At 39.4% G+C, this 26815-nt stretch overlaps 1 protein-coding gene across 1 annotated transcript in view; it reads right to left on the bottom strand.

Moving 5' to 3' along the window:
• Positions 1–1060: 1060 nt before the first annotated feature.
• CLSTN2 (calsyntenin 2) overlaps positions 1061–26815 on the bottom strand; it is a 982335-nt gene continuing 956580 nt past the window's right edge. Inside the window, exons 13-17 of the mRNA XM_069063864.1 lie at positions 24179–24349; positions 22906–23051; positions 20778–20898; positions 18125–18309; positions 1061–14930 (exon numbers count right to left, since the gene is read on the bottom strand). Coding sequence (XP_068919965.1) covers positions 14733–14930; positions 18125–18309; positions 20778–20898; positions 22906–23051; positions 24179–24349 — 821 coding nt within the window. The 3' untranslated portion in view covers positions 1061–14732. The remainder of the gene's footprint in view (positions 14931–18124; positions 18310–20777; positions 20899–22905; positions 23052–24178; positions 24350–26815) is intronic.

The following is a 26815-nucleotide window of genomic DNA, read 5'->3' on the forward strand; positions in this document are numbered from 1 at the left end:
GGAAAGGCTTAGACTAGAATCTGATTGTTACATAGCTCTGCATGTGGTCCTGAAGGAAGGGAACACTCATTTGAATAGAGGAAGGAGGCAAAAGGGTGTTAGGAGTTTGGGAAACACTGTATTAAGTGGAGCCCTATATGAAGGAATCCCTGAGCATCCAGGGCAGCATGAGGGTAGTAGGAAAGCACACAAATTTACAAATATTAGAACCATAAAAATCATAAAAATGAATTGATGTGTCTGGGGCAAACTTAGTTGAGCAATTTCTAGGTCTTTATTACCATGCCTAGACTCCTGTAGTTTCATAGGGGTATTAGGAGATAGTTCCCCTCTCCTTACCTCCTGCCCCTCCCCTGCCTGTGCTAGGAGAGCTATGCTCAGTCCCCAGAGAGTCAGGCTAGCTCTCCCATAAATTACTTAATTTCCCTGTTCCTTCCACTGGTGGTTAGTGGCTGAGAATGAAAATGGGGAAAAGTGGACCCTAAGACATTAGTCACAACAGGACAGGCCCCTGGGATCAGCTGATAAAGTGGGAATGATCTTACTGTACAGCAGGTTGGGATGGTGGACTAAAAGACAACACTGTTAAGGGGAGGACTGCCTTAGGGAAGAAATGAGTTTTGCATATTTCAGGGTCCTGGAGCAAAGCCTTAGTCTCTTCATTCTATTAAGTGACTCTGATTACCATCAGAGTTTGGCCTTGGGCCTATCCTGCAGATCAGCTTCAATCATCTGGGACTGAGTACCCCCTTTTCTTGGTCCTTAGTAAACACTGCTATCAAGAATCACTCTAAAGTGTAACAGTGCTGACGTGAGCTAGGCCTAAGAGAGAGCTGGATAGTCCTTTAGTGGGAACTTTCTTTTTAATGAGATTTGTGATGAGCATCACTCTGCCTTTATCCTCTTCCCCTCCTGGAATCCACACAAACAGTGTTCGTGAATGTATCTGAACGGGGAATTCAGTCTTGGGACAGGTCCCAGAAATTCACACAAGATGAGGACATTCACTTTATTTTATACAATCACACAAGCAGTTAAATAAAAACTCCAGGACAAAATCTTTATTGTGAAATTCTAAAATCATATTTATTGGCCAATTCACAGAAAGTGCCATAATGACCACTGAAACGAATCTGTTAGTAGACATTTACAGGCCAAAGTTGAAAATCAGGGGGCTATTTTGAAGAATCATTGAAGAAATCACGTGAAATTGCTAGAATCTCAACAATTGCAAATTCAGCGTTATTCAAACATGGATTGGTATACAATATTTTAAAAGGAAAAAAAAATCCCACCACACATAAAGTTGAATTTTCAATGCTAATATTCTGTGTCAATTTGGTCTAGATGTGATATTGAATAAAGCAGTGGGAGGTTAACAGGGTGCAGGGAAGGGCAGGAGTAGGAAAGAAGAGGGTGAATATATGTATCTTATGTTTTGCAATCACTCTCCAATCAGGGTTACACTTTTTTTTTTTTTTAAAAGATCATGACATTGTTTATGTCACCTGCTTCTTGGTAAACATGAAATCAGATTCACTTATCCATAAATACATCTAATGCTTGTAACCTGACAGTCCTAGAATTGTTCTAAGTCTCACAGCCTCATATGATAGCATATTTAGCAAAATGAACCTCCTTTCCATGCTAAAGAGACTCCATAAGACAGTTCAAAGGACTCAGAAGAGCCCTGTGTTTTTCTTCTTTCCTGACACACTTCTTGTCGACACAGATGGGCTGAGGAGCCTACCTAGAGATCATAAGGCCCCCACCTGGGACACTTCTGAAGGGAATGAAGTGCTATGGCTTAACTTGCAGTGAGTGAGAGGGACCAAAATGGAGTTAAGAAAACCTAGGTACAAAGATAACAAAGTGTCTTTCCCAGCATGGAATATGTGCCTACTCAGCAAATATCTAAAACCAACCCTCTTTTTACCCCAATATCCTTCTTACATTTCATTTGCTACTCAATCCTGTAAGCATTTTATTAAGCACCTACATTTGTGCAAGGCACTGTGCTACAAAAACAAAATGAGAATCAGCCTTCAGAGAGCTTATGCTCTATAAGTAGCTAAGAGAGGAAACATATTTTGTAGATCTGGAGGAATGAGGAGGAAAAAAAAAAGGGGGTGAAAGGAGAAACTTCTGGGACCATTTGCATAACCTTAAGGAACAAATATAATTAAAAAAATATGGCTAAAATTCATAAAGCAAAGCAATTTTTCTTAGGCAAATTAAGTCAGAGATAGTGCTTATTATAGGACAGGCTCCCTAAAATGTTTCTAGCTGGAAGCGATTATTGATTTTGTATAGACATTTGAGAGTTTCCAGTTCACATAAGCCCTTGACTACTCTATCAAATTACTTAATCCATCTATCCAATCACAGCATTTGGATGGTCGAACATTCTATTGTGTTTATGTGATTTCACAAAAAAACTCTTCTCTCAGTAGGCTGTATGTATGAGGTGGTGTCAGAAGGTTTCAGACACTCTGGTCCACTGTTACCTCATTAAAATTTTGGGGGTCACTTCTACTCCAAGGTTCTCTGCATATGTGGCAAATCAGGTTGGGCTATCAATTAATTTTACACATTCTTTTGTTTTTCGCTTTTTTTTTTTGGAGGGTAACTGGGGTTAAGTCACTTGCCCAAAGTCACATGGCTAGTAAGAGTGTCAAGCATCTGATGGCGGATTTGAACTCAGGTCTTCCTGACTCCAGGGCCGGTGCTCTATGTACTGTTCCACCTAGCCATCCCAATTATACACATTCTTAATGAGGCCATATTAGGTACAGCTTACTCTAAAGTCCTCTTCTGATGTTTCATTGCATTGTGGAGGTGATCCTGGGTTCTTGAAGGCTACACCAAGTGGAGTGTAAGCTGTTGCAGGTACTACCTACCTGGAGAGGCTTCAAGAAAGGGCTTAGGAACAAACCATGTCTGTTTTCTGGGAAACACCTGGCTCAATTCAACTAACTCTGTCCAAAGTATTGACCCACCTGGTCATGAATGGTTTTGGTCACTCCAAGAGGCAACATGGCATAATGGATAGAGAGCCTATTTTGGTGTCTGGGAAAGCCTAGTTTCAAGTTCTTTCTTAGACATATGCTAGCTGTACAACCATGGGCAAGCACTCAGTGACCCAGGCAAGTCTCTACAGTTTTAAGTTAAAGATAATTTGAATCTGTGGAGAGAGTTTCCACACTTGGAGCTCCCTATATGAATATCACAGGTTCAGATCAAACAAAACAACAACAAAGAAAAAAAACCTCATGAAAGTCCTCTGTCAAGTGACTGTTTCAGTGGAGGGAGTACAAATAATAATGAAATCACAAATCTTTTGAAATATTGAAGCATTATGTGCAAAGACATTGACAGATGTTATATAGAGGGAAACAGATTTGTAGTACATAGTCCCTCCCCTACAGTTGACAGTATATTTGGGACTATTCAAATCTTTCATACCCAACAGGTTGGCTTAATATGAAAATAATCTAAGTCCTCATAAATAAAGGGTTATCTATCACAACTGCATAGTTTACCCACCTCTGCTAGAGTTTCCATACTAATCCACTAATTAAACCCCTGGCACCAAAAAGCACAGCCAAAGCACTCCAATTTATCATTAACCTATCTTCTACTTTTATAATCAACCTAGTAACATTCATATAATCACCAATTTAACACTCAAACATCTCTATGCTTACTGATTCCTCAGAAAGCCACTAATCTCTATGCTCAGCTTCATTTCTAAACCTAAAGACTACTTTTCTTCATGGCTGAATCCAAGTCTACACATCATGTAGAAAGTGACTCCATCTGGGCTGACTAGTCCAAAAACATTGGAAGATGTCAGGCCATCACCTGAATTGCCAAACATCTTATCCAGTTAAGGCTGAAGTAATTGTCCAGTCAACTGCTTGCTAATGATTGACACCTGAAACACTCCGTCTGATGCCACAGCCCACCCCATTATGGTTGAGTAGATAGATTTCCCCTTCATTTGGGGTTGGGTAGATACAGTCTTAAATTCAAATGTCCATTAATCATTAGCAATCCCACATCTCCATAATCTTGACATCTGATACTCTACCTAAAGAGGGAGCTTCCAAAGCCCTCTATTTCTCTCATATCTTTTTGATTTAGTACTAACATCTGAGTCAATTTACCCATTCACATCCCTACCTACCCTCTAACTTTCATCTTTATCTACCTTTTATATTTATTTTTTTACTTGCTTCTTGCTTCAACTATTTTTAGTTCTTTCTTTTCTTCCTTTCAACTCAAAGAAAGCTTGATAGCTGATAAATGAATATAAAACCTTTTTTTAAGTCCCTCAGACTATCTTCCCAATTATAAGCTTCTGTAAATGTCCTGGCATTGAGGGTTTGTTTTTCCATTTCCAGTTGCTGATATAAGTAAGTTATTCTGTAGTTACCAGGGCTAATGGTTTTTTGTTTTCCTCAAGGGGAAAGGAATGGACATTAAATTCATATACATGACATACCCAGAACAAGAAAAATGAGCATCTTGAGCAAAAGCCTTAGGAATCCAGTTCACTGACGAATCCAAAACTAACCTTATTCTTTCTGGTCACAATACGTAGTGAAAGAAAAGAAAAGAAAAGCTCTTCAGCTCTACAAATCTACCTACATTCCATGATTTTATACCCCAACTTACACAATATTTTCAGTTGTGGAAAAAAGGGAAAAGGCCATATTTTTTTTTTCATTTTTGCTCTTAGATGTATTTATGATAGGAGAAGGCATGCCTGGGAAGCAGGACATCCAGCTTCAGGCTCCAAATGAATTTGAGCCAAGCTGCTTGGCCTCCCTTAGCGTTCATTCCTTCATATATAAAATAAGAATGGAGGTGGGGAGCAGGCAGTTAGTAGGGGATGTATGCCATGACCTCTCTATCTAATAGTCTGTTGTAATTCTATGAAATAATGGCTACAAGGAAGCATCTTAATTCTAAGGTAATGTGGGACAGCCATTAAAGCTGGCATGTTTCTGTTATCTATGATTAATATGAACTGTCTGCATCTCTACTTTTAACATGCCCCCTGTCCTCTTTTCATTTAGAAGATGTGGAATTATAATCCATCTTGATAAATCTCCTTTGCAGTAAATCTGATTATCAAAGGGGGAGGGCAAGGAGCAAATGAAAGATCTGAGATTGTTAAAAAAGAGTATGGATTTCCTTCTTTCTGACAGGTAGGATGGCTCTCTGTTCCCCACAGAAACAAGTAACTAGTTCCCTCTTTGTGGCTTCTTCATTTATGTTCCCCTTTCCTTGGAATCCTCTTATTCCTCCTGTTGAGAAAGGGGACAATTCTCCTGAGCCCACCTCTCACTCTGCCTTCCCCCAGCACATACACAATGCTAACCCATGTTTCAGTGGGCTAAAGAGAATGCTGCCCCTCTGGAAGGACTCTTCATTGGCTCCCTTTGCACAGAAGGAATCTGATTTCAGATGTTTTTCAACTTCATACTACACATTGTACTGACAAGAGAAGCTATGCAATGGCAAGTGGTTGAAGTTATAAGAAAATGGTGGATGCACTTAGATTATGAGCTCTAACTTGTATTACACAAAACCCAAGAATTGACTTTAGACCACCGAGTAATGGTTCTGTTGATTTAAAAATTTAAGTACAGGCTAATAGAAGAGGTAGGAGTTGTGGATCAGGAGTCCTGAATTTCATGTTTATCTAATTGACCTTTTGACTTTCATTCTGGAATATTCTGTCTTCCCTACACATGATGGAGATCCTTCTTACTTCTTATAACACAGTGCTTCGATACTAGCGACATTATGAGAATTAACTTTAATAAGGGGTCCTTGGGGAGAGGGTTTTAAAAGAAATTTTAAATCACAGGTGATATGTTAAAGTATTTTGACATTGAAGTAGCATCTATTATGTATCTTTTTGTGAAGCAAGTATTACTCTTAATTTGCCGTTCCTGTATATGAAAACCTGAACTTTTATGCTCAATCAACTCCCACTTACATAGAATTCAGACACCTAGAAAGCTCCAACAACTAGATTAGCTAAAAATTTTTCATAGGCCCATAAATAATATTCATAATGATGAATCCAGGACACTTTAAGAACCCAAAGTTCCTTCTGAGTCATTCAAGATGAAATTGTGTCTAGCAGAATTTTAATGATCTCAATGTAGTTTACTTTATCTTACTTCTTTGAAAATCAGTTAATTCACATATGCTTTTGACAGAAATATTCAGTGGACTTCAGACTGTGTTCCATCAGAAGGTCCTTCTTTACAATTATGCAGGCCAAACGTATGTTGCCAATATGTCAGGTTTAGAAGAGGGCAATTGTGTGTAATAATGATAATAACATTTTAGGAGATGATGTTATCTTTGAAGCTCATTAGTGATGACAGAAAAGTTGTTTTCCCTTCACTTAGAACAGGTACAGAATTTTGATTCATGGGAAAAACCTGATGCACTGGGGCATCCTTTCTCTCACTATCCCAGTGACTGCCTATATGCTTCTGACACCAGAAGGGCTACCATTTGCAAAACTGTGATACTGGAAAAAAATGCATCTTCAGCATCTATTCTTCCTGTTTTCTTTGTCATCCCCTTCCTGTTCAAGCATTTTCCTCCCTTCTTTCCTTGATATCAACTTTTGATCTAATTACTATTAAAGGTTAATATCCCTTTGGGGAGGAGGTATTTACATTTTATAATAGAGTAACACTAAGTCAAAGGAATGGATCTCTGATTATGGAATTTCAGGCATCAGAGGAGAATGGTAGGGAGGGTTACCTTCTTTGGTCCCTGAAATCATATAATTTTAGGTATAAAACCAGCCTGGGACAGACTAAATGGACCTTGCAGTGTCTGATGTTTTTCCTGACTTGTAGCAACTACTGGGATGAGTGAGTGCCCTTCCAAAAGCAGCCATTTATTCCTTGTCCAATTTGTTGTGTAAATTGTGACTCTGAATACCACAATGCCCATTACAAATGGCTGCTCTGGCAAGGCTCAATACACTGAATTAACAACTTCCTTAAATAAACTGCTGGAGGATTTTCTTTTCTCTCCTGGAATGTCTCTGTCCTCAATGATGTACAAAGGCTGGGTGGAATGAGCATTGAAGTAATTTTTTCCTAATGATTCAGACTCTGCATTACGATTTAATTATTTTCTAATAAAGCTAGCCTTTAGCTGCTTGTTGCTCATAAACAAGGCTTAGAAGCATGAGCAGCCAAACAAACTAAAGGCTTGGAGGGAATGGTTTCATTAGGGCCAATGCAGCATCAGAAAACCATCTCTTGCTCTAAAGGGCTTTTTTGAGGGTGGGAAGGGAGAAGATGTGCCTTACAAGTGCAGTCACCCCCAAATTTAAATGGGGGAAGCCTGACATTAATGAACAGCAATACACGAAGCAAGGTGACTGACTGCTTGGTGTTGGGTGAAGAGGCTGTGCCATAGTTCAGAATCTTCTTGCTGGGTAGGACCTATTTATAGGCAAATGTATATATAATTTGGTGAATACTACACTTTGATTAGTACTGACAGGTTTGATTTGTTTCCAAATATTTCTACCACCTACCTGCTAAGGCACCTGAAATTCTGTCATCAGTACTGTTTAAACCTAGGTCACTGTGAAAAAAGGCAAAACTGGGGTGGCGAGGTGGTGCAGTGAATAGAGCACCGGCCCTGGAGTCAGGAGGACCTGAGTTCAAATCTGGCCTCAGACACTTAATCACAAAAACTAGCCGTGTGACCCTGGGCAAGTCACTTAACCCCAATTGTCCTACCTTCCTCCTCCAAAAAAAATCCAAAAAAAAAAAAAAACATTCCTAGGAGTTTTTAGAATAAAAGGCAAAAGTGATTCTTGAAAAAGTAAAAGACCTAAGAGTGGGAATGTGGGGCAGGGAATGGTAGTATTTCCCTTCCTGTCTTATATAGTAATTATTAGTTTTATCATATGTAGTTGCTCCCTTGAAAGGTACAGAGAACCAGGTCTCCAGGAGTTGAGATAGAGGGCAGACAAGCTACAACAGTGATAGAAAGTCATTGACCGGGTGAGGACACCAGGGTTGGGTTCCAGAAAAGAAGAAAAGGTATGTGGAAGATTGAAACTTTGCCTACTTCATGATGTTGCCCAGGGTCCACCCTGCTCTGCTTCACTGACTGAACAGGAATGCTCCTGAGAGATGCCAAAGTCCTGCCACATCAGTTGGTGAGGCTTGCTCAGCCACCAATTTTCCCCAGTCAACCAGAGGATATGAACTTTCTCCTACGAGGTCTGGGTTTTCTCCATCATCTGTCACCTATTCTTGGAATAGATTGAATTTGTTCTGAGAAACTCAATCTCCTGGGATATAGAGACAACCTAATGAGAGGTGATGGAAAGTGGCAGTTCTTTCCCATTATTACTTCATAAAGTATATATATTCTTTGCTGTGCATACCTCTTCTTTCTTCCTTTCACCCCATTTATACACATAGATACACATGTGGATTTATTTATCCTCACACAGAACCAGTCTTGCAGCCAGTCTCATTTCCGAGATTTCAAAACTGCAAAACAAGTGAAATGCATGCTTGAAGGACATCTGCCTTTCATTTCTGGGCCTTCTTGCTTTCTTATCTTCTCTGGAGGTGGCTAGGTGATACAGTGGTTAGAACGCTGGGTCTCCAGTCAAATTTGTCCTCAGACACTAGCTGTGTGACCCTGGGCAAAACTATTTAACCTCTGTTTGCCTTAGTTCCCTCAACTGTCAAACAGGGATAATGACCACATTTATGTTGTTGTGAGAGTCAAATGAGATAATATTTATAAAGCACTTAGTATAGTTCTTGGGTCTCTTTTTCCCCTTTCCAGATTAAAATCATCCAGAAAAGATCTTCAATTCATTCAGCTTTAGTTGTTAAAGTTATAACACATCTTGAGGCAGAGGGCTGGTGGGGGGAGGTTCCCTCATGAGGATATCCCCAAGAAGAAGAGGGGATATTTTCTGAAATCACAGGAGGACCTCTCCTACTTCAATTACCCCGTGGGCACACAAGCTAGACTCTGATAGCGATGTCATGGTGCCTGCCAATCAGAGGCAAATCCCAGAAGTACTCTGATGGCAATTCCAGGCTGAAATCCTATTAAAGTGCACCTGGAGTTTAGAGGACCATGAAAAGGGTCAGGGCTGTCTTTGGAAAAGCCAATTCGATTGAAATTTAACCAAGCATTCTTTACTGGAATGTTGGCTAGGAGACTTGGAAATGGTAATTGCAGCCTTGACTTATGACAGGACTGCCTGGAAAGCCAAAAGCAGGCTGAATACCATGCCATATCTCCAGTCTGTCCTGCTCCTGGGAAAGCTGTAGAATGCTGATGACCAAACAAGACCACTAAACATCAGCACACTACTAAGTAAATTCCATCTGCTAATTGGTCCTTTAAGATCTGTGTTTAATTCTGTTGCAGCTGACCTTTTCTCTTAGCTTTGTTGGCCTGGAAAAGAGTCAAGACCAGGATCTGAGCCACTGCCCTCATACAGCTCCCTCCTTCCTTTTTAGCTGGTGCAAAATGTGGAAAATATTTAAAATGAAATGTATAAAGGTAAAACAAATAAAAACAGGGAAATGAAGGCGATAGAGGAAATAGCTCAGGTTACATTATTTGTGTCCTTTGCCTCCAGCTAAACTATTGGAAAATGGCTACATGAAAATTAAATTGGGCCAGGAGCTTTATACCATCACCTTCAATAAATAAGTACCATAGCACTATCAGAGAGCATTGTACCACCCAATTCTTAGCTTGCTAGGGTATATATCAGGAGGATTTGGAAATTTACCCAAAGGATGTGACATTCCTCTCACCTGAAAATTATTTGTTTTCTACTTGTGGATTCTCTTAGATAAGTAGATTCTGTTCATCACTAGCACCTGTTTGGCTAATTTAAATAAATGCATATTTGAAAATAAGGATTTTTTTCCCCTTGCTGTTACTAATACTATCTCACTAAGCCAAGGAGGTTGCTAATTTTAAAGTCCACTGGGTAGCACTTTCCACTGATTATGTTGATATTGATTTAAACAGGCACAAGTCTTTAGAATCATTTTTAGAGCTATATCATGAGCAGGGCTGAAATGAAAATAAGTCTGCACTAATGAATACTCCTACATGGAAATCGTTAAGGGCTCAGCAGTGTCTGGGGAGCTAACTGGGCTTGGGTAGTTAATGCTGTAGCTCAGTGGAACGGCTTCTTACTGATCATTTGGTTCCCCGAATGCCAGTTTTTCTCCTTTCACTTTGCAATGTTTGTCCTGGATTTGATTAGATTCAGTGAGAATTCATTCTGGAACTTGGTCTTAATCAAGTTCAAAGTGTACCACTCCTATAGCTGTTTTGAAGGATGAAGTGAGTGAGTTTGTGAACAATTCAACTTGCTTTATTCTGGCAAACTGGAGTTTTTATGTCTTTGTACACACTGTTATGAACATCATTCGTGACCCAGGTTCAAATCGTAGCTCTTCCTCTAGTTGCATGACTTTGGGTCAGTCCCTATTCTCTACTCTATGGTTTTCTTAGATGCAAAATGAGGGATTTGGATTACATGGTTATTAAGTTCATGTCTGGCATTCCCTCATCTTTTAATCTTGGGGTGTGTATCTACAGAAAATGCCCAAACTAACTGCTTTTCAGTTAAATAGTATTTTGACCATCTTAATAACTGACCAGTCAATCTGATTAGTGGACAAAAACACCTGAAAACAGCAGATGGCAATTTTATTCTACTGCTTTTGGCTATAGATCCATGGTCTTGAATAAGTCTGGGCCATATGAATGTAACAAATGGGGCAGAGTTCCACAAACCTTTTTTTCCTTTCATTAAAAAAAACAAACACACACAACAAATTTTGGTGGTATAGACATAAATAGTCGAAGTCATTGGATTTTAGAGCTGGGATTTGCTACAGTACAATTTTTAGTGAATTAGAGGTTAGTGCATGAATGGAAAAGTGCTTGTTTAGAACACATGATGTTACTGGAAGGCCCATATTCATGTCATGAAAATTCTGGTGTATATATGTATGCATGTATATAAAGTATGTATACACACAGCACACATATGTATACCCCTACATATCTATAGATATGTGTGTATGTACAAACCTATACCTGAGTTGGGAAATCAAGATACTATTGGAAAAATAATAAAACCGTTTGAGAGGGCAGAAATCTAAAAATCATCTAGACTTAGTGATATCAGGAAACAATTCCTTTGAGGGATTTGGATGAACATTACTGCAGAAGACACATCCATAGAGTTTGACTGAATCTACCAAAATGTTGTGGCTTTTTGGACAGTTACAATGACAGACTGTCTGATTGTACTGATTAAGTGATAAAAAAAATATCTAGAGTAGTCTCATGTTCTGCTAATTTGGGAACTTTAGTCATAGAATTTGGTAACTCACTCAATCTAGTTCATTAGATGACAAAAGGCCAGAGAGGTACATTATAAAGAGGAAGTATGAAGTTGTGTCTACACACCTGCAAATTTTGAGATAAAGAGAAGAAAGTTAAGTTACTCTTTTGTCTACAGACTTAGTCTACACAATAAGAATATGGCTCTTTGGAAACATCCAAGGGATTTTACTTTTCCCCAGCATGCTTAATGGTATGTAGATTTCAAGGCCTTAATCAGACAACACATTACTCAAGGGCAGTGACTGTGGCTTCAATTCATTTTGTGTCTCTCCCTTTTTTTCCTCTTCCTACCTCCTCTCTCCGACCCTTTCCATTGCCAATAATACAGTGATGGGAAAATGATGAATGCTTGCTGACTTAGCATAGTTCTAGCTTCTTTCTGAAGCTAGCATGGACATTATAATTTTAAACAAACAAACAAAACTTGGAGAGAGAGAGAGAGCTAGCACTTTCTGTCCTGTTACCATTACTATCCCTTTTCCAAATGGGATCTATTTGCCCAAAATCACATAAAATGATCCATCTTTCCTAGTCCTATAATGTGCCACTGTGACCTAATTTTCCCCCAATAACAGAAATATAAATATTTCAAAATGCTCATACATACTCATTCACCCATGAATAAGTAATAGAGCCATTGGAGACAACTGAAGGGCACCAAAAAACGTGTTCTCTGCAAACAAGAAATCACTGAGCGATGAAAAGAGGAAAAAAAGTCATTGTGAAAATAAAATTGTACATGTTTTCAATCAAATTCTAATTCAGAAAGGGTTTTAAAAAATAAAGTTATTATTTATTCATTTTACTTGCTGGAAACTTCAGAATTCAGTTGTACTTGAATCCATTTGTCTCTGAGTAATTCATTGGTAAGGACAGAATGACTTTTGCAGATTCTCTCCCTCCTCCCCACCCTCCCCCCCACTGCCCTGTCAATGACCTCCTGCTAGATAAGATCTGAATATATGGTTATTATGCATTTTTACAATAGAAAGGTCTATTTCCAGTTAATGGAGCTTGAGACCCAATTCTGTTCTTCCAAAGGATTTTCTCTAGGAAGGGGAAGGGAAGTGAACGAGTGTTTATTAAGTACCTACTATGGGCTGGGTAGTGTGTATTCAAACACTTTTACAAATATTATCTCATCTGATCTAGGAGCTGTCCATGGTGCCCCGCAAGATCTAGAAAGTGTGCTGTGATATAGAGCCAGGTAAGAGTCAGGAGATGAGAATTTTAGGTCTGGGTAACCTTGGCAAGTCACCAATTTTCAAATTTAATCTAATTTCCTGAATTGAAAAATGGGAGGAATATGTAAATACCTGCCTGATAATGGACATGAAAAGTGCTTTGCAAGATTCAAGGTGCCATACTAGTGTGGTGGTGGAGACTTTTTGTTTACTGACTTGTTCCCATAAATCTAAATTTTTTTGAGAAGATTGTAGAGATTCATCATCAGGGATCTTGGCATTGGTGGATGCCTTAGAAGACCTTTAAAGATTTTTAAAATTTAATTGTCCTTTAATTCAGGAAGGGTATAGACACTGTTACCAGGAAAGTTTCTTGGCTAGTCTTTAAACCTAAACCTCAAAAGCTAATTGATAATTTTCCTCCCATACAGAGCCTATCAGGAGATGTCTCTCTATAAGGGGTAGAGGATTATGGGAAGCTTGATCTAAGATTGAAACATAGTGAGGGGAGAGAGAAGGAGAAAGCAGAAACTTAGGTGGAATGAACCAAAATTCAAGTTTTTAGGAAGCATTCTAGGTTGTCAACCAGTGTTTGCACACCCACACTTGCTATTCTGTTGGCTACAAAAGATTCTAGACTAGTTACCATGGCAACAGTTGCTTCACTAGGTGTCTGTGATATGCTGGAGATCAAAAATATTTCATTACATTAAAAAAAGAGAGAAAGAGGGAGGAAAAACTCCAGACTTAGCAGGTTGTACTGATGTGTTTGCTTTCTTCCTAATGTTTGGAACTTTTTTGGGGATGGTGGTGGGGAGAAATAAGTAGATGGCATTATCACCAATATGCTCCTAGTTTCTAGCTGTTAGATTTCTAAGCTTTCATTTTTAATTCCAGGCATTTCAATCCATGTCCTAATGTTCTTTGAGAAGCCCATTTATCAAAAGAAAAGGCAGCAAGAAAGAGGAGATAAGGGGACTTGGGGACTGTGATACAAAGGAGAATACGCTTACTAGGTGATGTTTTTCAAAATTCTGTGCCCCATTTGGCTGAAAAGATAATGACCCAACCAACAGGCAATCATGTTTTATTGACCACCTCCCTCACCCCTGTCTTCCCTATAAATCCTAGCTGTTGTTGTGTAATCCTATAGCAAACAAAATGAAATATTTTCCCTTGCCTAGATTTTGTTTTAATTTCCACCTTCCTTAAATTCTAGTTTGTGGAAACAGTGGTCTCAGCATCCATGGTTCCCGGCTGGGGTAGCATTATGCAGTCAGATTCTGTAGTAATACAACTGTACAGATCTGAGAATGCTCATTGTAGGGTATCACATCTATGGCTGGATGTCAGTTCTATTGCTTATGGCCAACAATAAACAATGATCCTTTGTTATTCATATTTTGTAGAAGCTAACATAGGCCCTGGAGAGAAGGTGGTAGGTAATATCCCTTCTCCCCTTCCCTCCCCCCCAATCCCTTTATAATAAGTGTATCTTGTCTCCTTATATTGTCTCCTAACAATATAAACTTGGGTTATGAAGTTCAACCAACCCTTCTGCATAAAACATTGACCTTTCAAAGAGGTAAGAAGAGGCAACCATGAGCATAATTTACCCACTGCCACTCACCCAGTCACAATGCTAGACTGTGATCAAAGCAGAATATTTAGTCAGACACACAGTGAAATGATACCCAAGGGCAAGAGGGAGCATTTGGCCTGGCAGAAATAAAGAACATCAGAAGCAGAGAATCTTCCTATATGAAAAAATAGCAAAGGCAAAACTCTATGGATTGAATGACAGGAATTTGGTGAACCCACAGGAAATGGAGAGGGGCATTTGGGGAGAAGAGATGGGCAAGAGCTCTCACTGACAGTGTGGGACTTATCTGGGTCATCTGTGCTTTCCTGGGCCTTCTCAGCCCCTAGGAGCAAAGGGTTAAGTCATTATATGAAGCTGTGCTGAGCAAGGCTATCCAAATCCTGTCATCAAATTCATAGTCTCTGTGTAACTGGACTCAGGAATACGTTGTATTGGTGTTTACAAAAGGGATACACCTGGGACCATGGGCTAGTCTAATAAGGGAGTGTTGAATCATCCCATTCCAGCTGGGCTTGCCTGGCGCCATTCTGCCCACTTTTGCCTTTGCCAGTCTCTTCCTCCTCTTCCTCACTGTCATCTGAGTCATCACTGGAACTGTCTTCTTCTACTTCCTCCTCTTCCTCCTCCTCTTCCTCACTCTCCTCATCCACATGGCCTGGTTCTTCATATTTCTAGATGTCAATATAGGGGAAAAGCACATTTAGAATCTCTTCCTTAGGAACCTGAATTTAGAGTGCTCAATAAAACCAAAATTTTTTTGCCTTTATTAAAGGATCTGTTACTTCAACACTCATGAAAGTGCTTATGTAAATGAGTTTTCTGGAACTTTTTGCTCTTAATGCTAAAGACTTATGCCTTGAGAAATGTTTATTATTAATGCTAAATGGTTGGTAACTGGTGAAAGGACAACAGCAGAGAAATTCAATGGCTTTCTGGTATTGACTTGAGTCAATGGGATCTTGATGAAGTGATGTCCTTGAAATACTGGGAGAAGGGATTCTATGGCAGTCCTACAAAAGTCGTCACAATCGTTTAATGTTAACAAAAGTTCCATTAATGTAGCTTTAATTTCTGCAAAGGGTTATTATTTTTGAACATTTCAAGAGCATTTATTATTTGTAAGGAGCTATGAATTCTATAGAAATGCAGAATATTGGGGTTGCAGAGAAACTCGTTTGTTCTTTTTTGGCCCAGACTTCTGCCTTCATCTTTGTTAGGGAACTGCAGGTGTGGAAACTCATTCCACTGGTTCAAATCATCAGTTGTGTAATTTATAGTCTGAATGGATTTGCCTGGGCCAATGAGAAGTTGTGATATAGTGATGATGTTGTATCAGATGTAGGACTGAGGGCTTCTGGACTGCAAGGTTAGTACTGTCCTCACCATAAAATGGTGCCTCTCATTTATTATTTACCCCTCAGAATAGTTGAAGCAAGTAGTTGATAAATTTTTACCCTCTTTCCAGATGAAAATATGTATTCAAATTCATTGGGAGGCTATGACATAATTTGACAATATATAATAGTAGACAGAAATACTACTTTTGGACAGGTACATGTACAGTCCTTCCTATTTTAGGTACCTAGGAAACAAGAATGACAAAAGTTCAGTCTTCATTGTTATACCCTCATTTCCATGCCTTTCCTCTTCATCTCAATCATTGCTTCACCTACCTCTACTTCTAAACCTCCAATGTAGCCCTATTTCAGGTCCTCAACTAGTTAGCTAGCACCTCTGGTCAGTTTAAAAGTGGTGCTTGCTCCAAAATATATTTGTCCTGATTAGTGTGTTCCTTCCATATGGGAAAGCCTCTCTGCTTTCTAAAGCTTGCCTATTCTTCAAGGTTTGGCTCAAAGAAAATTGTCTTTAAGAAACCTTCCCTCTTCCAGCCCAAAGTGATCTTTCTCTTCTCTAACTCCTCTTATATCACTTAATTCTCTACTGAATACTCTAATCCAGCCTCTTATTTTGTAAGGTCTTAAACCTCTAAATGTTTCATCTGCTTTAGTCTCCCCCTGCCCCTGATTAAGTTTCTTGGGGATAGGGAGGAAGGGATGGGGCTGGCTAGGGCCACTCTTCCTTCTACTTTAAAAAAAATTATTTACTTTTAATTTATAACATTCAGTTCCACAAACTTTTGAGTTCCAAATTTTCTCCCCCTTCCCCCTTCCCATGAAACCAGATAGAGGTTCTACAAGTACCTTCACATTAAGTAAGCATTAGTCAAGAAGAATTATAAGTAAAGGATTGACCAATGAGAAAGAAGAAACAAAAGAAAACAAAAAAGAGAGAGCAAGTAGTTTGCTTCCAACTGCATTCAGACTCTGTAATTCTTTCTCTGAATGTGGACAGCCCTTTCCATCATGAGTCTTTGGGAGTTGCTTTGTAGCCTTGCATTGCTGAGAGGAGCTCAGTCTATCAAAGTTAGTTTCTTCTGCTCTTGTGTTAGTTTATAGTTATATGGAACTGGACACATTACATATACTCAATACAAATGTTGACTGTTATGTTGCAAAGGTAGTTTAGTGTGGTTAATAGATAGGGGCAGGTGACAGTGTCTCCTTTCTCTTCTCTCTTGCACCACAATTCTCCATTTTTATCATCCCTTTGATGACTTTCTAGTTTCCTGACCATCTACCCAGGGCCCTCTCAAGTGTAAGCCTCTTTATATTATCTGAAGAGTTCTTTCTGTTTCGGTTGAATTTCGTAGGATTCTATGTAATCATTAAAATGAAAGTAGCTGGTGCTGATACTAGCTCTTGGGCTTTTTCAAGAGGTGGTGCAGCAATTTCTTCTGGAGTGGGCAACTAGCTTAACTCCAGCTGATATGATTAGTACTTGTTTGGGGTTCTAACTTCTCTTTTATATTGACAAGGTTTATCTTCTCTGGGTATGTCTGCTTTCACAAATCCAGCAACTGATGATGTATGACTAGAGAGGCTTCACAGTGAAGATGGGGACTTGGCCTAGGGCATGTGTAGATAAGTATCAAATGCTCACTAAATTTAGAGACTTTGTGCTTGCTGGCCAAAGAGCATAGACTTTTTTTTTTAAAGCAATTGGGGTTAAGTAACTTGTTCTAGGTTATATGGCCAGTTATTTCTGGGTGTGGTGCTAAGTATCTGAGCCTGGGATCTGATCCCAGGTCATCCCGACTCTGGGGCCGGTGCTCTTACTCGCTGTGCTACCTGGCCACCCCAAGCATAGATTTTTTGAAAGGCTTTAGGTAGAACAAAGAATGAGAGGATCATAGATATAGAAGAATAGCTTTAAAGGAGTCTTGGAGTTCATTTAGTTCAATTGTCTCATTTTATAGATGAAGGAAATGACAGCCAGAGAAGTTGAGTTGCTTAAGGTCATTCTCGTAATAAGTAACAGAACTAGACTTTTCCCCCCAACAACTCCCCTCCACCAAAAAAAGAAAAAAGGAAAAAATTCCTTAGAGGGCTCCTTATATCATGAGTGATGTGTCAAACTGCCTATCAGAATATACTCCCAAGTATATTGAAACTCCCAAATTTTTGAAAAAATATACTCAATATACTCCCAAGTCTTTGAAACAAGGCTTAGTCATTCATATACTCAACAAGCTTTCCTGGGCACCTGCTATGTCCCTCAGGAAGTGAATCATTTTGTTTGGTAAGAAGACTAATGTAAATAAAGCAAATAGTAAATAAACCAATGTATAAGATGGTTTATAATTAATTGGGCGCTAAAGCCTCTGGTTCAGATGAGAAGTGCCAGAAGAATTCAGGGAAGAGGCAGAAATTTATCTGGCCCTTGGATAGCTAGGGTTTTGAAAGACTGAGAAGAAAGGGGAAGGGGACTCCAAGAGGGACCTTCCAGGTAAGGGGACATGGTTTACCTCCATGGGATTTACAGTGATGGTAAGTGCAGAGTCATCCCAATCCATTTCACTCTCTTTGGTTGATTCGCTTTCCTGTATGCAGTGCTGGTGTGCCACTCGGATTCGGTATACGCCCATGGCTACGACGAACACCAGCATTCCAACACAGACAATTATGACCACTGTAGCAATGCTTGGAATGACTGAAAGGAGGAGAAGAGATACAAGTGAATCATGAACATAGGTCTATTAAGTTCTTGGTTACGTGGCATCATAGGTATTTCTCAATGACAATTGCTATGCATAATTATAAAATGTTTATATCATCCTTTATAATTTCCAAAGGGATCTTTATTACATATATTATTTAATTCTTTCTGTGAAATTTCACAGGTTAAGTCAGAGAATCATAGACTTTGGAGTAGAAGGAACTTTGGAGATCCAACTAGGCCAACTCTGTTATTTTCTAGATGAAGTAATGGATACATGCCCAGAGAGGAGAGGCAAATTACCCAGTCGCCCAGGCAGTAAATACCAAAGCCAGCATTCAAACTCTTGTCCTACAGTTCTAAACTTATTGCTTTCCCCATTATGCCAATATTCCCATTTTATAGATGAGGCATTGAGAAATGTTACTTGCTCAATACCTCACAGCAAGTTTTAAGGCCTTTAACTTGGGTCCTCTGACTGGAATAGCTGCCTTCTGCATTACTATGCTTCTCCATTTTCTTATCCTTGTTCAGGGACAAACTTCCTAAAATTCTATTCCTTCTTAAGTCAGCAAAGTTACATGAAGTATACATACCTAGTAAAATGTCAACTTCTTGAGGATAGGGACTGTTAAATTTTTGTCTTTGTACACATAGGGCCCTGGCACAGTGCTTGCCATAGAGTAGATGCTTAATAAACACTCTTCTATGATGAAGATGATGATGGTGGTGATGATGATGTTCATAGGCTTTAAGAGCTAGAAGGGCCTTGGAAATAATTTAGTCCAATTCCTTCATTTTGCAAAGGAGGGAACAGAGGGCCAAAGAGGGCAAAGTATTTATTCAAGATCATACAGGTAGTAGTAATAGAAAGGGGATTCAAATCCATGTCTTTTTTCATTTTTGATACAGTGCTTTTTTTCCCACTCATGACACTGGTATTTTACTTTGTGTTTATCCAGACACAGGAGTTATTGGTATTCTTATTTCTAAAGATGAGAAATAGCTCACATTTATAAGGTACTTTACAGGTTCTATAATGTCATCCTCCCAGCTGACACTTAGAGGTGTGACTTGCTCAGTTAAGGTCACACACCTATAAAGGTGGAATGGAGACTTTTAATCCAGAGCTTCTAATTGCAAGTGTAGTACTAGGGAGAAACTGAGACATGGAGACATTTTATTAAGCTTCTTGAAGTCACACAGGCAGAGTTAGTGACAAAATAAAGATTTAAACTCCATTCTTTTGACATCCATCACCAGGATCTACTATACTGTGATTCTGACACAACCTATTATTTGAAACATAATGTAATTAATATATAACACAACAGATAATATGGGAGGCTTTTTGGCATAGTAGAGAGCTGATTTTGGAGTCATGAAGATTCTGTCTCTGTCTCTCTCTGTCTCTCTATCTCCGTTTCTCTGTCTATCTCCATCTCTGTCTGTCTGTCTCCCCCTCCCCCTCCCTCCCTCCTTCCTTATCTCCCTCTATCTCCTGTCTCTCCCTTTCCCTCTCTCTGTTTACACACCCATAGTGCATGCGCACACACACACACACACACATGCCATTTTGGATACCTCTTAATTGTGTGTCTCTAGGTAAAGTCACTTAAGCTTTATGTACCTCAAGACCCTAGGAATTCCTAAGTCAGTGGAGGATTGACGTCTTTATTGGCAGAGGGACTTCTTGTCTTGGGAATTGCCTAATCTGACAACAACATTAAAATGCTTTAAAGGTTGCGGATTGCTTTACATTTGTGTTTCATTTGATCCTTATCACATTCCTATAAGTAGCTGCTATTTTTGTTTGCATTTTACAGATGGGGAAACTGGAGCAGATGGGATGATTCTAAGGACTTGCCTAGGGTTTATGCAGCTGGTATGAAATAGGATTTGAATTCAGGTTTTCCTGACTCAATGCATAGTTGTGAATTTATTATTGTTTCATACCTCCTGACCACCTATGTAGCACCTCCCCCTTATATACATTTGGGCAGACATTTCAATTCCATCTCATCCATTTCTGAGGCTGTGGGAGTTAAACCTCTGAAATAAACTCATTTTTAAAGAAAGCCAGTTTAAGTCTTTGGTTTTGGAAGGCTCTTATATTCTAGGCAGGTCTTGTCAAAAGCTTTCCAAGGACCCTTCTGTTCCTTTGGCACTGTCTTTTCTCTTAACAAGGAGGTAACTTGTGAGACCCTGGGAGGTTAAATGATTTGATGAGGATTACACAGATAGTTCCTAACAAAGCCAGGACACATGGAGGCACTTGACATTAAGCAAAGCCATTGAAAAAGCTGGCTCTTCTAACTCCCTTTCTAACTCATTCCCTTCCTTCCTGAAGGGTGACCCTGGGAATTGGGAGTGACAGTAGGTTTGACTGAGGGGAGGAGGAGATATCCTTGCTGGCTAAGCACCGATACCAAGAAGAGGTGTACAGGTACCACAAGTCTTACCTGAATTACGCATGCTACTTATTTCAGGCTCTGAATGGTGGATGGACTGGAGGAACTGAGGCTGCACGACCATGTGGTTGACATGCTCTGTGTCTGGATTGATCTCATGTAGAACATTAACCTGGAAAGATAAAGAAACAAGCTGATTGCACCTGTACCTTTAGCTAGTGTTTTGGCCAGCTCCTGTGGTCTCCTTCGCATGCAGATCTTCTTGGGACCAGGCAGTTCACAAAGGTGAACTGTCTTCCCTGGGATTTGAAAAAAAATAAATTTTAATTGATATTTGTTATTTTTACATCACTTTATTCTTAAATATAGACCTCCCCTCTTCCCTAACAAAGAATAAAAGAGGGGGACAATGCAGTTCAGGAAAACTAGCCAGCATGTCAACTGAATATATGCAGTTTTCCAAGACCACAATCCCTCAGCTCTGCAAATAAGAGGGAGGGAGGTACATTTTAATCATCCCCTCTTTGGGGATGAATGTGGTCATTATAATTACATGGTATTCAGTATTTTTGTTTTGTTCTTTCCTTATGTATTATTAGATTTTCTCCCCTTGTTCTACTCATTTCTCTTTGCATCAGTTCATATAAGTCTATCATCTTTATTCTTTGTGTTTATTATTCCTTCTGGGGCAGTAATATTCCCTTAGATTTATTTACCCAAATTGATAGGTATCTACTTGTTTTAGTTTATTGCTATTACAGAAACATATTACTATTAACATTTTGTTTGTATTTGGGGCCATTCTATTTTGTCTTTGATCTCTTTGGGGTATATACCTGGTAGTGAGATGATTGACTTCCTTGAATTATTATCAGTACTTGTCAGAATGGAACTTGGAACCTAGAAATGTAGTGGTTGCTCATCGACCACTTACATGGTATGACTAAACAAAATCCGTTATATGAATGTAATGGAATATTACTGTGCTGTAACAATCAATGATTATGAGGAACTGAGAGAAATGTGGGAAGATCTATACAAACAGATGCTGAGTGAGGTAAGTATTCCGAGTAAGGTAGGCAAGCAGGAGAATGATATAGGCAATGACAAAGAAAATGCAAGCAGAAATGATTGAAATTTGATTAAGTATGATGGACAATCTTGTGCAAGGAAAACTAATTGATGATGAAATAAACATATCTCAAGAGAGAGTTAGGGGACTATGCAAAATGTGCTATAAGCTATCAGATGTGGTTGCTGCGTATGTTGGTTTGGCTTAAAATTTTTTTTTCTTATAAGGGAGGCAGATTAAGGGAAAATGATTAGCATAAAAAAGAAATTTTGGGGGCTGGTGGTGGAATTAAAAGGGCAGAGAGGAGCATGATGAGGCAGAGCGCACAGGCAAGTGAACAGAGAACAAAGTGGGGCTCCTATGTCTTGAGCTATGCCCTAGTTCCTGTCACTGGGCTACTATGGCAACAATCAGTTTAACGTTCCTTTGATGTCAATACCTCAACATCTTCCTCTCTTTAGATTATTCCCCTAATGGTGGGCATTCTGGTTTGCTACATCTTTGAAGGAGAAAGTATTTTCTCCTCCTCCCTGTTCCTCTTTACTTTTCTCTATTCACCACCCATGCAGATTTGCATTTGTCCTGAATTTAGTGAAGAGTATTAACTCTAAGTGATTTTATGCTTCTGAGAGCAATTATTTCTCCAGTTTGGGAAAGTAATGGGCAGGTGACCAAGGAAAAAAGCTGGAGGGTCTATTCAGGTCTCATGTCTCATACCTTTAACTTGATCCAACCTAGGTTTTTGCAATTGAGTGAATGAGAACTTTAGAACTGTCTTTCGAGGTCATTTTTGCATCTCATCTTTATCCCAGATTCTTTTTCTTTTCTTTCTTTTATTTTTGGAGGGGGGGGGGAAGGCAAGGCAATTGAAGTTAAGTGACTTGCCAAGGTCATACAGCTAGTAAATGTGTTAAGTGTCTGAGGCCAGATTTGAACTCCAGTCCTCCTGACTCCAGGGCTGGTGCTCTGTTCACTGTACCACCCGGCTGCCCCCAGATTCTTTTTCTTAAGCAGGGGTCACAAAGAAGGAGAGAGGAAGTAGCAGTTTCCTTTTAGGCTTATATTAGGGTCCCACTAAATGTAAGGTGAAACAATAGCAGTACTCACCTCTAAGTTAAATTCGTTACTAGTATACCGTCCATTGAGCTCAGAGCACTTGATCTGGAACTTTCGATCATCCAGGCTGGCTGGGTGCCAATTGCGATAGCGGACTTGGCGAAGAACCTGCTCATAGCTGGTCATTGTGCCCACACCTAGGTCAGGAAAGCCACATACTAGTCATTCTTGGGAGGGTGGCCTAAGGCCATCTCATGACCTATTCATTCAGTTCTCTGTATTTGCCAAGAGAGGGAATTCTGCTGGTGGAGGGGTGAAGGGAGAAATATACATCAAATTAAGTTTTACTATTGAAATGAATTGTTTTTTGAAAAGAGTTGGATTCCAAAGATCCAACCAAATTAACTCATGACCATTTATATCTGGTGGGGATTCTAGGTAGGGTGGATTGGCTCATTGTTATTAATAATTCCTAAAGTAAGAGAGTTTATAGGTGAAAGAAAATTCCACAATCTAGGTTATCTAGATTATTTGTTTCCATTTTTTTTTGTTCTACAAACCCCTTTCAATAAAAAAAAAAGTGTTGTGAATACTCAGGGTAATTTAATATACTACTCATGATATTATTTTTCTTTTCTTCTGAACTTCTTAATAGGATTTCTTAAATTTTCAACATCCATTTTTTGAAAGATTTTGAATTCCAAATTTTTCTTGCTCCCTCCCTCCTTTCCCTTCTCCTCTTCCCCAAAATGGCAAGCAATCTGATATAGATCATACCTGTGCAATCACATAAAACATTTCCTCACTATATTCTTTTAGATTTATTCATTAAGTGCTTGCAATAACTACAATGATAACAAATTTATAATGTTTTAAACATACATATCTTTATTGTTAGAGAGGAAATTATAATTGTAACATAGGCAATTATTTACTAACATAATTAAGCAATTATTTACTGATTTAAAGAATTTAGCATGAACTCCTGAGAACTGGAGACCCAGGGTCATCATTTCTGTTCTACCACTTACTGGGAGTTTGGGAACTACTAAATGAGAACCATTGGTCTGGGTAATTCCTGTTGGCATGAACAACCCAGGCTGGTCATTAAGATCTGGTGACCAAAATTATGAGTCAGAAATCAAGTGTCCCCTCTGTTGATTGAGCCATGGCAGGGTAATATGATAACCTGAGTGGTCTTCTCTTTCACCACTGACCAGTCTATTTCATAAAGTTTTTAAAGCTTAAGCCATGGCCACTCCTTGCAGGAAGGCCATCAGCAACAAGGCGGTGGGGGACCCTGAAGTCCTGTTAATTTCCTTACCATAGATGGAATAGCCTGACGTGGAGTTGGTGGCATCCAGATGTCTTTCCTGCAGCTCATCGTAGTCTAGCTCTAAGCACTCCTGTCCAGGTTCCAGTTCTTCTCCAATCACCAAAATGTCACAGAAGTCCAGGTTGTGGAGCATCTCCTCTAAGAGCACATGCTTTGGGGCTATGAGAGGGGAAAAAAAACCAGATGTCTAAGAGACAGCCATGGAGTATGAGTGTGTAATAGTGGAAAGAACCTTAGAGTTTGGAGGCCTAGGGTTATTAGAGTTTTTGTTTTACTGCTTATTAGTCATCCTTCTACCTCTCTGAACTTAGGTTTACTTACCTGTAAAATGGAGGTAATGATATTTGGACTGTCTGTATCATAACAGTTATAGTGATGAAAGTGTCATTCAGTTAACTAGAATTTATTAAGAATCTATCATATGTCAGGCACTGTGCTAAGTGCTAGGGTTATGTAGAGAAAGGAAAGGAAAAGACCCCAACAACAACCAAAAAATCAACAACAAACAACCCTCTCCCTTTTCCTTCTTACTCCCCCCCCCCCCCCCAACAAGTCTTTGCTCACAAGGAGCTTAAAGTCTAATGGGTAGCAGCAATGGGTGCAAATGTTAGAAACAAGATATATACAGGAAAAAGTGTGTGGGGAGCACTCTTGGAGGGAAAGCACTAAAGTTAAAGACTTTTTGCAAAAGATGGGATTTTAGCTGACACTGGAAGGAAGCCAGGAAGCATTGGTGAGGAGGGAGAGATTTTCAAGTAAGGAGGTATCTAAGGAGTCAGGAAATGGAGTGTTGCATACAAGAAAAAGCCAGGAAGATAGCATCACTAGATTGCATTGTACATGGAGGGCAGTAAAGCATAAGAAGACTGGAAAAGTAGAAAGGGGCCAGGTGATGAAGGACTGTTAAAAATCAGATAATTTTATATTTGATCCTGAGAAAAGTTGGGAGCCACTGGAGTTTATAGAATAGGGAAGTGACCTAGTCAGGTCTATGCTTTAGAAAGATCCATTTGACAGATGAGTGGAAGATGGATTAGAATGGGAGAAGACGTGGCAGGGAGACCTATCAGCAAGCTATTACAGTAGTCCAGGCCTGAGAAGAGAGTAGAAACAACAAGACTTGGCAACTGTAAATCCTGAACATGCTACATAAAGGTGACCTATCATTGTCATTGTTGTTAGCCTCTGACACAATCACTGTGTTTCTCCTCTATTGTCTTAGATCAGGGATTCTTAACCTTTTTATGTAGGACTCCTTTGGCAGTCTGATGAAGCTTATGGAATCTTCCGTATAATTTTTTAAATGCATAAAATAAAATACATAAGGGTACAAAGGAAATAAATTATATTGAAATATAATGACCACAGTATTTTTTAAAAGTTCATCTGCTCTAGGTTAAGAACTCCTCTTATGATGGAATAGGAGCATTAGTCACTGAATCTTCTGTGCTTCTGTTTCTCCATCTGTAAAGGGAAGGGGTGAGCCAAAGGGCCTCTGAGGCCCCCGCCATCTCTGGATCTGCAATCTCATGATGCTAAGTTCCTTCCCCTCCCCCAGCCCTCAAATCGCTATTCTGGCCAAAAATATCTCCCCCAAATCCCAAACTCCAAACAATGCTTTGCATTGATATATTGCCTCTTGAAAGTCCCCAGTAAACTACAAATATGTTATTTGGGAGGAGTAATACATTAATAGCAACATATTAGCATGGGAAGCTGAGAGCAGAATTGTGTAGAACCCTGTCCTGGCTTTAGGGCATAATGTTATCATAGCTCCCACAAGTCTTCTCCTCTTTTGCCTGCTCCCTGTCTTATTTTATGACTCTCAATTTTTCAAGAAAATGGTTGAATAGTTTAAAGAACCTATTAAACCTTGAAAAATGCCAGCCAGAGGGCAGCAATTCTGGGGGAAAAGACACAAAAAAAACTTCGCCCCATATCAAAGGCATTCAAGATCATATGTGGAAGTATGAACAACAAATATAATTGAAAACTGATCTTGAGAGACATTCTGCATGGGGTTTCTCTGGCTCTTCTTTCTTTCTAATGATGGTCCAGGGAAGAAAGAGATGGCAACGGGGCAGTGGGGGGAAGGTGAAGCTCCTTGGTCTTGCACTGGTTGGAAAGCCATAGTTTGAAAATGTGAACCTACTTTCCCATAGTAACCTTAATTTTCCCAGAGCCCATAAAGACTTCCTCAGAACAGTTCTCCACAGTCTAATTGTGGGGGTGGCTTCTACTTTTCCAGTCTTCTTATGCCTTACTGCCCTCCATGTACTCTGCAATCCAGTGATGCTATCTTCCTGGCTTTTTCTTGTATGCAACACTCCATTTCCTGACTCCTTAGATGTCTCCTTACTTGAAAATCTCTCCCTCCTCACCAATGCTTCCTGGCTTCCTTCCAGTGTCAGCTAAAATCCCATCTTTTGCAAAAAGTCTTTCACTTTAGTGCTTTCCCTCCAAGACTGCCCCCCACACACTTTATCCTGTATATATCTTGTTTCTAACATTTGCACCCATTACTGCTATCCATTAGACTTGGAGCTCCTTGTGAGCAAAGACTTGTTGGGGGGGAGGAGTAAGAAGAAAAAGGGAAAGGGTTGTGTGTTGTTGATGGCCAAGTCA

This window comes from Petaurus breviceps, unplaced genomic scaffold, assembly GCF_028583685.1.
Source record: "Petaurus breviceps papuanus isolate PSGF00001 unplaced genomic scaffold, PetGlider_PUasm1.0 90604, whole genome shotgun sequence".
In the NCBI taxonomy this organism is placed as follows: Eukaryota; Metazoa; Chordata; class Mammalia; order Diprotodontia; family Petauridae; genus Petaurus; species Petaurus breviceps.